Below are 14355 nucleotides of genomic sequence, written 5' to 3' on the forward strand. Positions count from 1 at the left end.
GTGACAGTGCCAATGCCTGCCTTTCAGACTTGACCCATTTATAACCTCCTCTGTATTTTCAATAACATACTTCCTGTACACTGTATGAGACTAAGAAAAATAAAGGTAAGACCAAGCTTTTGTTATACTGTTCCAAGGCAAGTTTGATCTCTAGGAATCAAAGGGTAGATAACATTACATCCTTATTCAAAAAATCCTCATTCAAACCTAATAACAATAACGGGGGAAAATTACTGGAATAAGTTGAAAAAGTGTGAACCAATTCAGGAGAATGAGGATGTTTTGTGAAAGATGGGCCAGGTTCTCCGACCTCGCCCGCAGCTGGGATTCTCCAGTCCCGCTGCAGCGAACGGAGATTTGGCTGAACACCAAATTCTCCGTTCTCACTGCCAACAGGGGCGAGGTGTGAACGGCCGGAGAATTCCAGCCAATATGTTGTGCCTGGTGAATATAACAGAAGTCACTAAGATGAATGGAGGAGAATGAATGGATGTTGTATAAATATATTTTCAAAAGGCATTAGGTAAGGTTCTACACAAGATAGTATGTCAAAATTGAGACACATGAAATTGGAAGCAACCCGCAGCATGAATAAGAAACTGATTAGGAGCATATCAAATTTACAGGCATTGCTCAGTTAGAGCTAAATTACGAAGGAGAGAGCAGAAAATCACAAATGAACATCAACAGATTGAAGCAAGTAGGCAGAAAGTTGGCAGATGCATTTTAAGGTAAAGTGTGAATGTAAGAAAAAATAGGGAAATGGGAGTATAATCTAAATTGGAATGCACTAAACGTAACACAAACAAAGTTATTTAGGGATTCTGGTATATTCCTATTACAAGATAGCTCACAGGTGCAACGATCAATCAAAAAAGTCTAATAGGATTCTTGATGTGGAGTTGCCAGGGTTGGACTGGGGTGGGCACAGTAAGTAGTCTCACAACACCAGGTTAAAGTCCAACAGGTTTATTTGGTAGCACAGGCTTTCGGAGCGCTGCACCTTCATCAGGTGAGTGGAAGAGCAGCGCTCCGAAAGCTCATGCTACCAAATAAACCTGTTGGATTTTAACCTGGTGTTGTGAGACTACTTACTGTAATAGGATTCTTGGCTTCTGCAAGAGGTTTAGGATATAAAAACAAGGATGTGTTTGTAGCATTATTGGAAGCATTAATCAGACATTATTTGGTAGGTTGTGTTTATCTTTTACTGCCCCCCACCTGAGGAATCATATATTGTTTTTGGAGAATGTTTAGAGACAGTTCATCAAGAGCGAAACCTGAGATGAAGGGATTATGTTATAATGAGAGACTGAGAGTAAACCTGGGTTGTGTTGTGTGGTGGTGAGGTGAACGATCCTCTTGATTCAGAATAGACAGGGTAGTTAAAGAAATGATTCTTCACAGTAATCAGGAGACTCGGAATTAAGTGGACACAATCTCAGAACTTCAATAAAGTGGTTAAAAGCAAATCCAGAAAAGGCATATTTATACAAACGGTTGTATGTGGAACATAAGACTACAAATGCAATATTAATTGAGGTGTTTAAAAAGGTGATGGATACTTGTTAGCTATCATTCTGGTGAATGTACATTGGATCTTCTCCAACAGTATTAATAAAGACAAGGGAATTGGGATCAAAATAATAATACTGCTGTGGTTAACAAAATGCAAAGCAGGCTCAGTGGTTTAAATAGTCTACTACCGTTCCTAAAACAAAATGCTCTGTAGAATTCCAATAATTCGAGCAATACAAGGAAAATTAAAATGCTTTATATAGTTCTGAGGTAATTCAGGATTAATTTAAAAAACATACATTTAATTTAGGACATGAATAACACTAGATATACTCCTCCAAAAACAGCCACTTAACTGTAGTTTCCCACAAACCATGTATGTATATGATGAAAATCCTGTATAATATGGAAATATTTAAAATGTCTTAATTTTATGTTACAGCTTATTGCCAACAGTTTTCCTGGAACTGCTTAAAGCATGTTCCTGTTTAGAGCATGCCAACAGGATTTACCTGGGCAAGTCACATCATGTTTGATTCTTCTTTAACGCTAATGATTTTCTAAGGGCCACTTGTTAATCTCATCTCCATATATTCCTTGGCTAAAAGGTTTGCATTCAATTATGTGACCCAGCCTGGCAATCAGTTTTGCAACAAATGCCATTATGGAAAGTAATGGAAAAGCATGGACACGTCCTATAATGGTTACTTTGGGCAAGACAGATTAACAAATGGCACAAAGACTATTTCCTCGGGTGGATGGAGCTATTACAAGGGGGCATAACTATAGGGTTCATGGTGGGAGATATAGGAAGGATATCAGAGGTAGGTTCTTCACGCAGAGAGTGGTTGGGGTGTGGAATGGACTGCCTGCAGTGATAGTGGAGTCAGACACTTTAGGAACATTTAAGCGGTTATTGGATAGGCACATGGAGCACACCAGGATGGTAGGGAGTGGGATAGCTTGATCTTGGTTTCAGATGAAGGTCGGCACAACATCGTGGGCCGAAGGGCCTGTTCTGTGCTGTACTGTTCTATGTTCTATGTAAGGTTGCGGATCCTCCAACATTATTGATCAATTCCATTTAGGTGGATTTGAACTTTGCCACTTGAGTATTCCAGTAACTAGGTCAGCTAATGGCCATCCCTATTTATTTTCCACATCTTTATAATAGCTCAAATTTAGCATTTATGCCTAATGACTGGAAGGATTCCTACTAATTGATAGCTTTTCAAGGGGCAGTTAGATTTCTGTCACACTGCATGTTTGCAAATAAATGAATGTTTTCCCAATACTTTTGATGACAGAAGACTCTTACTGCTACTCAGAGTGAAGCACCTGGTGGGGAGGTGGTGGTGTAGTGGTATTGTCACTGGACTAATAATCCAGTAAACCCAGGGCAAGATCAGGAGACCTGGGTTCAAATCCCACCATGGCAGATGCTGAAATCTGCATATGCAAAGGGAATAGCATAGGTGATTCCGGCATTGCAATATTGTAAAATTGCAACTGCTCGTAAGTGTCCATTAAAGGAAGGGAAGCTGCTGCCCATATTCAGCCTAGCCTACACCTGACTCCAGTCAAACATTGCACGGTAAATGGGGAAAAAGTCTGAGGTCATGTACCAAGCAACTCAAGAGCAGCTTCTTCCCTGCTGCCATCAGACTTTTGAATGGATCTACCTCACATTAAGTTGATCTTTCTCTACACTCTAGCTATGACTGTAACACTACATTCTGCACTCTCTCCTTTTGTTCCCTATGTACGGTATGTTTTGTCTGTTTAACATGCAAGAAACCATACTTTTCATTATATACTCATACATGTGACAATAATAAATCAGATCAAATCAAATCAAAAGACTCAGAGACCATTCAGCCACTGCAGTAGCTATTGCCTGGCTTGATGATTACCGCACATGGTAAAAAATAAAATAGAATTCACAAAGACAGGCAACAGAACACTATGATTTCAAGGGAACAATTGTAGCTTTTACATTTTTTTTGTTGTTCAAAATTAGTACACTTGATTCTTTTTAAATTATCAGTCTTGTTTTATTTTAACTGTAATCACAGTATGTCCCCAGAGAACACAAATAGTTCAGACAGTTTAGGTAATTATCAAAACAATCTCACCAGAACAAAATACAATGGATAAAATTCCATAGAGAAGTATTCAAAAAGAATGGTGGCACCTTAGGTGTTTTCCTCTTTAAACAACTCTCGGTTTGCCACAGTTAGCAAGTGTTAAATCCAATCTGATTATTCCTCAAGAGAAAAAGAGCACATGTTGAACTACTAAAAACCTCGCTGCAGTTCAGAGGTCAAGTCATTTTGGTGGTGGTTGTAGGCATTCTGGTGTGATGAATCTCACTGCGAGTTTAAGGTACACAAACCAGCCTACAAGAACATCAACTCATCAAATAGCTTAAAGTGATTCAAGTATACATCCAGGTTGTGTTTGAAAGTGATTCAGAGTTTTTGGACTTATCAATGCTAATATAAAACGTGTAGCAAAAACACTTGACATGAAATTGCCAATGACAAATTCGAAATTGATAAAAGCTAGCCAATGTTTAATAAAGGTGCTGTATTTAACCAAGAGAAATTTGAATCAATATTATTGTTACCAGCTCCACTGTGCAATGCCCTATCCAAAATAAAGCAGCGACTGTTTCTTAAAACCTTGAACTTGTCCATTGTACACTATGATGTAGAGATGCCGGCGTTGGACTGGGGTAAGCACAGTTAGAAGTCTCACAACACCAGGTTAAAGTCCAACAGGTTTATTTGGTAGCACAAGCCACAAGCTTTCGGAGCACTGCCCCTTCATCAGGTGAGTGGGAGTTCTGTTCACCAACACGGCATATAAAGACACAAACTCAATTTACAAAATAATGGTTGGAATGCGAGTCTTTACAGGTAATCAACCTTTGTACATATAACAGTAACACATTTACATTAACATGCATCTAGTTCTCTGCAGCTCCAGATCTATGTTTTGTCATAGTTTTTGATTAATTAAATGTACTATATGAAAACGAACAAAACAGGTCATAATAGGTGCACTGACCATGCTAAATTCTCCCTCAGTGTACCCAAACTGACGCCGGAGTGCAGCGACTAGGGGATTCTCACAGTAACTTCATTGCAAAGTTAATATAAGCCCACATGTGACTAATAAATAAATTTCCTTTTCTTTCTTTCTATTAATTTCTATGTAGTTGGCCACCCAATGTGAAACTATACACAAGATGGTCATTTTTAATAGTTATCCTTTCAGTTATAAACTGGCTTTTATTTTACAATTTAAGATGGTGATTATTGAGTATTTATTTCTCCATTCCTGAGGATGTTTACTGGTGCGCAAGTGCAATCAATGGGCATTCTGCACGTCAACTAAGTGTTAGTTCTTCCAGGTGTGGACCTAAAGAGTGACCGTCAGATTATTTCACCATGAGGGGGGAATTGCATCGAAATCTAACCCTGTCTTCACAAGATATTCACACAGTCACAGACGCGTTTATAGCAAGAGTCATTGAATACTAATCTGGTGCTTTAACTGGTTTTTCTTCCTTTTCAACACAGGAATGTTAAGACAAATAAAAGACTAGCCTCACAACCTAAAATTGAGTGACAACACACAGATTGGGAATCAAACACAAATCTTTCTGTTTTGCATGGTTCAGTTCTGTACTTTTTAAATAATTGTGATTGGTGTTGTTGCAATGACCTTTAAGAAATATAATAATGGATTTTTTTTTTTAAATCTCTTTGGGTATTACTTTCAGACAATTTTATTTCGTTTTATTTAGTCTTTGCCACAAGCTCCTTTTTATAAAGGTGGGATGTCTTTTGCAGGCGTGATGCAGCTTGCAAAACAGATTCTCAAAGTCAGACACTCACATGGGATCAACATCAATTAATTGGAAATTGATTTCTCTTTCTTTCAAACCACTTTTTGCAATTAAATAATGACCTAAATTTCAAGTAGTGGAACTGGGTGGTACATTAATGGAGCACATAGTTTTTTAAATATTCATTTATGGAACTGAGCCAGCATTTATTGCCCATCCCTAACAGCCCTCCATTTCAGACTCAATCACGTTGCTGTGGATCTGGAGTCACATATAGGCCAGAGCATGACGGCAGATTTCCTTCTACTGAAAAATGTCCCTTAAGGACATTAGTGGACCAGATGGGTTTTCACGACAATCAACAATGGTTTCATGGTCATCATTAGACTTAATTCCAGATTGTTATTCAATTCAAATTTCAGCATCTACCATGGTGAAATTCAAACTCAGGTTCCCAGATCTTGTCCTTGTTCTCTTAATTACTAGTCCAGTGACAATACTACTGCATCACTGCCTTCCCTTTGTGGCCTGAGTGTTTTAACCTCTAGGGAATGTGCCTAAAAAGCAGCCAGCATAATTAAGGATCCCACGCACCCCAGACATACTCTCTTCCACCTTCTTCCGTTGGGGAAAAATGAGAAAGTCTGAGGACACATACAAACTGAATCAAGAACAGCTTCTTCCCTGCTGCCATCAGACTTTTGAATGGACCTACCTCGCATTCAGTTAATCTATCCCTACACCCTAGCTATGACTGTAACATACATTCTGCACTCTCATTTCCTTCTCTATGAACAGTATGTATAGTGCACAAGAAACAATACTTTTCACTGTATACTAATACGTGTGTCAATAATAAATCAAATCAAATTAATCCAGCCCAAGATTATGGTTTGAAAGTCTTTTCGGGCTGTAATATGTGAAATTGGCTTGGATAATTTTAAACCAATTCCTAGTGGCCATGGAGCTGCAGCTAAAGCACAGAATTACCCTCAATTTCACATAAATGAACAATCTCCCTCAGAGGAAGCAAAGGAGCTAAGATGCAACATCTCTTCATAGAGAATGCTTTACCTAACTGTTCAGTGTTGCCACTGGATACCTGAAGTGACAAGTTATTTCTTATCCAGTGTTACCATTTCTTGTAACAGTGGCATAAAATGCAAATCGTTAAATTAGCAGTTCTGGAACGTTTATATCTTTAAAAGCTGTAACTCGTGTTTTTATCTTAATCACAATTTCCTTTGAAGGGAAAATTCTCTTCAGTCAGAAACCTGTAGCTATTGTTTATGTTGTACTGTACTAAGTCACAACTGATCTTTCTTCTATACCTATATAACCTTGGTACATAATTACCACAAGAACACTCATGCACTTTTAAAAATGACATTCTGCCTTTAGGTAACAGTTGGTAGAGGAGAGGCAGTCCGCAAATATACAAGACCAAGGATATCTCCAATGCTGTAGTGATTTTTTTAAATAAAAATCAGCAGCCAGCATAATCAAGGACCCCAAGCACCCATTCTCTTCCACCTTGTTCCGTTGGGAAAAAGATATAAAAGTCTGAGATCACATATCAACCGACTCAAAAGCAGCTTCTTCCCTGCTGCCAGCAGACTTTTGAATGGACCTATCTTGCATTAAGTTGATCTTTCTCTACACCCTAGCTATGATTGTAACACTACATTCTGCACACTCTCCTTGCCTGCTCTATATAAACGGTATGCTTTGTCTGTATAGTGCCCAAAAAACAATACTTTTCACTGTATACTAATACACGTGACAATAATAAATCAAATCAAATGCCGCCATTTTCTGTTTATACACTATGACTGGAAAGAAAGATTTATTTTAGAGTTCAAATTATCTTTGCCATATTATTCACTAATTTTGAACAGAGGCTATAAAGCGACACCCATTCTAAAGAGAGCCTAAAAAAGTTTATTTACATCATTAAATGTGATCGAGAGATATTTAAATTTTCCAGTTTATAATTGTATTGTGCACAAGAAAAAGGGCATTGTAATTTCTTTCATAGAAGTACAGAAAATATACAGCACTGAAGCATGCCATTTGGACCAACAGGTGTACAGGAACGTCCCCACCCCCCCTTTAACCCTATCACCACTTCCTTCTATTCCTTTCTTCCTCATGTTTATCTGGCTTCCTCCTTAACTGTTCACTTCAACTACTCCTCGTAGTTGCTTGTTGTCCATTCTAACCACTCCCTGGGTAAAGACATTTCTCCTGAATTCCCTATTGGATTTTAGTGAATATATTAATTTTATGGCACCTCACCTCTCCCAAATGTGCAAACATCTTCTCCAAATCTTCCACTGTAATATTCTTAAAGACTTCTAACAGGTCATCCATTAGTTTTTCCTTTGAGAGAAACGAACCCCTAGTTCATTTGTTCGTGATAACTGTAACCTTGCTGTTCTGGGGTCATCCTGGTGATTTTTTTTTCTTTGCACCTTCACAAAGTACATCTATATCTAGTTTGATAAGATGGGAGCCAGAACTCTGCACAGTGCTCTGGAAGTGTGCTCTAATCACTGCTCTGTACAAGTTAACATAGCTTCTCTGTTCTTCAACTCTATCCCTCTAGATTAAAAATCAACCCTTATGCTTGATTTGCTTTTTAACAGTCTTACTGACCCCTGTGGCTACCTCTAGTGTTTTGTGTGTCTGTAGTTAGTTTCTTTAGTTAGTGTCACAATTATTATTAGTGTCACAAGTAGGCTTACATTAACACTGCAATGAAGTTACTGTGAAAATCCCCAAGTCGCCACATCCGGCGCCTGTTCGGGTACACTGAGGGAGAATTTAGCATGGCCAATGCACCTAACCAGCATATCTTTTGTGGGAGGAAACCGGAACATCCGGAGGAAACCCACGCAGACACGGGGAGAATGTGCAGACTCTGCACAGACAGTGACCGAAGCCGGGAATGGAACCCGGGTCCCTAGCGCTATGAGGCAGCAGTGCTAACCATTGTGCCACCGTGCCACCCACAGTTCCAGATTTCTTTGCTCCTTCACCCCATTTTGACTTGTATTTTCGAAGACCTCTGTATTCTTCCTATCAAAATGTGCCACCTCACATTTAACTTCATTATGAAAATTTTTTAATAATTTGGTCTTATGCAGTTTAAAACTAATGGAGCCTTAAATCAACAGTGTAACCTTCCACCAAAAGAAACCAAAGAATGTTTGGTGTATGAAGTGCAACCATGCTTTAAATCGTGATTATTGCAATTGCTGAGAAAAATTAATAACTCACAATTATCAATTCTTTCTACACACCAATCACCTTGAAATAATAATCAGAAAACACATTTTATTTTCATCGTCACTCAAGAGTTCGGACATAGTTTGTTTTCCTGGACCCTAAAAAACCTCAATCAAAATGAAAAATTGACACCACAATATTTCGTATTTCTTTGTCAAAATCTACACAGCAGCCAGAGACTATCGAAAGGTTTCTGCAGGCCATGCACCTAGTTTCACTTCACCTTTTAAAAGACCAAAAAAGTCCTTTGTTCAGACCATTTACTCAAATTCTTTTCCCAACGGTTGATTTTAATTTCACTCTGAATCAACTTTCAGTAAGACTGAGAAAGAGTTCAGATGATGGGTGTGATAAAGAGGCACTCTATTAAGGTAACTGGAGAGGCGTAGTGACAGGTTGGAGCACATTTGCAAGCAATGCAGATCCCATTGCAGCCCCAACTGATTCTTAAAGTTTATTTATTTATTAGTGTCACAAGTAGACTTTACATTAACACTGCAATGAAGTTACTGTGACAATCCCCTAGTCGCCACACTCTGACGCCTGTTCGGATACACTGAGGGAGAATTTAGCTTGGCCAATGCACCTAACCTGCACATCTTTGGACTGTGGGAGGAAACCAGAGCACTCGGTGGAAACCCACGCAGACACGGGGAGAATGTGCAAACTCCACACAGACAGTGACTGAAGCCGGGAATCGAACTCGGGTCCCTGGCGCTGTGAGGCAGCAGTGCTAACCACTGTGCCACCGAAATATCAAGAGGGACAAAAGTGCAGCAAATCGAAACCATAAATTCTGGTGTCTCCGTGAAACAGAGGCGCGTCGTTTTATTTCACAGTAACGAATCCAATGTGTTTTATCATTTAGCAAGGCCGGATACTAAGATGAGACTCTATCCGGACTGCCAAATTCTAAATGTCTCTGAGTGAATATGATTTTTCCAGGTCCTTGGCTGGGTGCACAACGGTAATGAAATGTTGCTTATTATAGAAATGTAGTGGGTAACTATAGTGATTCTTAAACAACACGATTTTCCAAATAAACAGCAAGTTCTTTGGAAAACCTTTAACATTGCCATTTATAGTTGAAGCTATTTAAATAGAATTAATCTCCCCCCTGTTTAATTACATTTCATTGTCATGTCAATGGCGATTGGAACTTATTTTCTATTCTTTCCGTCGAATTTGTAGAAATGCAACTCTGCACTGATGAAAACCAGGGCTAGTTTTGAAAGTTTGTAGTTTTGAAAGTTTATTTATTAGTGTCACAAGTAGGCTTACATTAACACTGCAATGAAGTTACTGTGAAAATCCCCTAGTCGCCACACTTCGGCGCCTGTAAGCGGGATAAAGCAAAATATTACTAGCTTTTCAAATACTGTTATCAACCGAGGAGTTCTTTTTTGCGATTTCAAGCATTTATCTTGAATATTTGCCTTGAGCTCAGGGAAGGGCTGGCTGACTTCTGTCCTTGCTCACTGCCATCACGTTTGAGTTGTTACCATCACTTGTTGGGAGAGAACAGTTTGATGTGAATCCATCAGATTGCCGAGTTAAAATAAAATAAACCCATAGCTTTAAAAAGAATAATACATCAATTGAAGCACTATGGTGGGGGCGGTTTCCATAAACATCCCACTGTTTCCAGATGCTAATGGGCTTCAGTATAAACATCATGACACAATGGGCACTCCCAGGTTTAAGAGTGAAGTTCCAGGAAGGTCGGTGCTGAGGAGCAGGGATCGGTACAAGTGGGGGCCACACAAAAATAATCAGCAAAGCCAACCAGAATGGATTTAACAGGGGGACAAAGCCAACCAGAGTGGATTTAATTCGGGGGGAGGGGGGGCATCAAGCTCTTAAATTCTGTCCTCTCTTGGCAGCCTACTTGTAACACGAATAAATACACTTAAACAAAGTATCCAGACCGGCTCGTTTGGTTTTTTTTGTAATGTTGCTGTTTATTTCTACCTGTGCAATAACCATCTGTCAAAACATCCATCTGACAACAAAAAAGGAAGCCCACAGTGCCACACATCCTGAACCTGACCAGCCAATCCCGCAAAGGGATCACTATTTACAACAAGGTGTATTTGATTTCTACCAGGTTTGGCCTTTTGAAAAAGAAACATATCGCGGCAGTTACCGCAATAACTGATTTGATACCAATTTCAGACTTGCATCTGATCACATGAAGTGCGCTGTAACAAGAGCCTGTTGCAACCTCCATGTAATTTCACAGCAGCAAGCCTGGCGTTGAGTTTCAACTGCATTAATTCTCGTTCTTATTTAATTAACTACTGAAACATTTGTTCACCTGTCGATATTTGATCATCCTTTTTTTTAAAATAGTGAATTTCCAACAGTATAAATGGTTGCCCCCGATTTCGGAAACGACATAATTCTTGCCCGGATAAATGTCAATTCTTAAACCACAATTGCTAGTGACGGGCGGAGGGGTCGTTTCGGTTGATGTTAACCAATTAATAAAGCAAGATCGGCTTTAAACTGAAACGTTTTCAAATAGTATCCCCTCTTTCTGTCTTGGGGAATGCGATTAAAACGGGGGAGAGAGGGCTAGTGAGCCGAATTAAATAGGCAGACAACGTCAATGTTACACCGAAACACCACCTCGCTTCCGACACCCTCCACATGGCCCTTCGGCCTGAACAGTCAAAAGGAAGCAAAGAATTATTGTGTGTCGGGGGCAGGGTAATATCTCGAAACATTTGTAGAAGCTACGGCAATGCGGCTGCTATAATGTGTGATCGATAGGAAGCAGGCAGCTGCAGGAACTAACTGAATGGTGTAACATTAGCCACTGGGCTATACTTCGGAGTGTTCATTGCAACGCTTGCTTTTGTCTTCGCTTCCGAAAGCATCTCTCAACGAGAATCCCCCTCCCGTCACTAACTTCAGTCAGGACTACCTGGAGCCCATAAAAACTTTAACCAGCGCAGTCCCTTTCAGTAGCCGGATCCCTGTTAGAGGGTTCGCTAAGATTTGATACATTCTGAAATTAGCAATTATATAGAGGGAGGGAGGGGAGAATCATTTAAATGGGGTTATTTATTTTTGTTGCTCTGGAATTATCTGCTGATATTATGCATTCTGGCTTCCACTGTCCCTGACCAGGTGAAGCGAGTAACGAAATATGTGGCGAACAATGGGATTTGCCTGCCCAGGTTCCAGCGGTCAAATACACAACATTATAAACAGGGTGACTGCTGTCAATCAAACACCTTGGTATCTTCCCCTCCCCCCAATCAAAATGTTTTACGAAATGAAAATAGATCTGCTCCAGAAAAAAAATCATCAACCATTTCTCCAAGCCACAGATTCAGGAGCTGTGCTCAATAGAATGAAGCGCCGGCTTCAGCGAGATAGCTCCCCTCCCTCAACAAAACGTGCCACAAAAACATTGTCTTTTTTATGTGTTTTTGACTGAACGAAGAGAGAGCCCGGATGTGTCTATTCGCAATCACACCAACACTGCTTTTTAATTCGCCATCTCCAAATCCCTGGTTCAAGTCAAACCTTGGTTCAAGTTTCACCAAAAAAAAAACCCTCAACCAAGGACAAATATTCTCCCGCATCCCCCCTCTCCCCAGCAAAGAGCAATGTTCTCCCTCTCCACACCGATCATTGTCCAGCACCCACCAACAAGAATCGTCCCCTGCCTTCTTCGGGTTTTAACGTTGGCTAACTATTTTGGAGCGAACTCAACATAATGCCATCAACAAATCACAGCAATGTATCAATGGGGGTTTTAAAAAAACATTTAATTCGATACTGTAACAATGATTTCTCTTTGCCAGTCGATTGTGTTAGACCAATTTCACCCTCACTTCTGAATACTCAGCTCAAATCTATTTACTTTCTCTCCTCTCTGGGGGTTTATGGCGGGGGGGGGGGGGGGGGGGACATTTAATCACGTGTAATCGGTGACATTTTCGGGATCAATTCTATGCAACAGTAGCAGACTATACACCGCACCGTGACTGCCTTCACAATGGTTTCAAATCCAGGTGCTGCTGCCTTCTATATTCATCTTACAGTGTGAGAAACACATTAAACATGAAACTCAAACCCAGATCTGAAAGAGGAACATATCTTTTCCAAAAACTAGAATCGTTTTTTTTTGTTTGAAACGGGAACACAATAATCGAGATTAAAGCATATGAATGAACCAAGGTCATGGGTAACTAATGGAAATTCGTTTTGTTGTACATTTTGCCATTATTAATACTTATTTCCTGTGCATGTTTGTGCAGCCTTTGATTTTTTAAAAATCAAATAACCAGTGCTGGTTATCTGCTTAACTGGGAATGGCAATGACAAGGCAGCTTTGATTCTGCAGTTGAACACAAGAACCTTTCAGTGTGTGCTAGCTCTGTCTTGTCAGCAGCCTTCATCATTAAGGGTGAGCGAGATGATGTCCACACTTACCGTGGCAGAAGCCAGGCTGTTGTCAGCCAGCGTCAAATGGTGGGGCTCCCATCTCCGCAAGAACTTGGAGGTGAGGATCTTGCTGAGAAATGTCCTGGGGTGCCTGATCACGCATACCTGGATATCCCCTTCCTGCAGCAGTTTGTATCTCATACCATTAGTACAGTAATTCGCACGCCTGCAGGGTGCTGCCCCCAGTTTGTTGAGATCCGAAGCCGAGGACTCGGGCAGGAGGCAAGACCTCTCCTCGGAGCCCTGCATGTGATCGCCGCCGCCTCCACTGCTGTTCAAATCCATAGCTAGCAAGCCAACCCCGAGCACTCCCCAAAAAAGCAGGGAGGGGGAAAAGAGAGAGAGGGGAAAAAAAGGGAAAATAAAAAAAGGGGGGAGGGCGAGGAGAAGACAGACGCCGTTCCTTGCAAACAGATCCCCTTCTCTGTAGCTTCTCCCTCCTCCTTTGATCCTAGATTTGGGTTACAGGAAAGAAAGCCATGGTTTCCAAAGGAAAGATCTCCCAAAACACAGTCGATATTCCTTCCTCCCTACCCCCCCTTACACAAAAAAAGGGACAAAAGGCGACACGTCAGGATTCTTGTACTGAATTCACTGAAGGATACTCTTGGTACAGGAAAGCAGGCAATGAACATTGCAGAATCTCCTTCCCAGCTGGTTGGTTTCAGCTTGGTCATGTGGCCCCCTCACTGACGTCAATGGACTTGGTGAAACTGACCCAAGCGGATATACTGCGTGGTTTTAAAGGGATAGGAACAGAAGCGAGAAATACCCACCATTTTAAGAATCTGTTTGACACTTTGTGTGTGTCTGTAGGTCAGTTTTTCAAAAAGAGAGAGGGAGAGAGGGAGGGGAATAAAACCCTACCCAGCTGCCTTTAGTTCATGCTTCTGCCCCGCTGGGACAAAGCAGCAGGATACTCCACCCATGATAGCCAGGATCCCTTTGTGAAGGGTTTCAGGCAGAATCCCACCATTTTAATCCTTTTTTGTGTGTGTATTTCTTATTGCTTGCATCCTGTGTAACAGTGACACACAGCACCAGTAGCTGCAGACCACAGAGATGTAGAGGAGGCTTTGCTCACTACCTTTCAGGCACATGGCATGTGTATCTTTTTAAAGGGAGTCTCACCATCTTTTATTTTACATATATATTGTAAAGCGTTTTACAATGACATCTGCGCTGTTCCTTTGACCAAGGGAGAGTGATGTTGCGAGCAACCCGACTGC

The 14355-nt window shown here is 40.6% G+C and overlaps 1 protein-coding gene across 2 annotated transcripts in view; it reads right to left on the bottom strand.

Annotated features, from left to right (window-relative positions):
• cmip (c-Maf inducing protein) overlaps window positions 1–13945 on the bottom strand; it is a 228996-nt gene extending 215051 nt beyond the window's left edge. The window contains exon 1 of one of the 2 annotated variants that reach the window (XM_078210632.1): window positions 13115–13945. In XM_078210632.1, coding sequence (XP_078066758.1) covers window positions 13115–13411 — 297 coding nt within the window. In that variant the 5' untranslated portion in view covers window positions 13412–13945. The remainder of the gene's footprint in view (window positions 1–13114) is intronic. The other variant, XM_078210631.1, reaches the window with a different exon arrangement.
• Window positions 13946–14355: the final 410 nt, after the last annotated feature.

Source organism: Mustelus asterias, chromosome 4 (genome assembly GCF_964213995.1).
Source record: "Mustelus asterias chromosome 4, sMusAst1.hap1.1, whole genome shotgun sequence".
In the NCBI taxonomy this organism is placed as follows: Eukaryota; Metazoa; Chordata; class Chondrichthyes; order Carcharhiniformes; family Triakidae; genus Mustelus; species Mustelus asterias.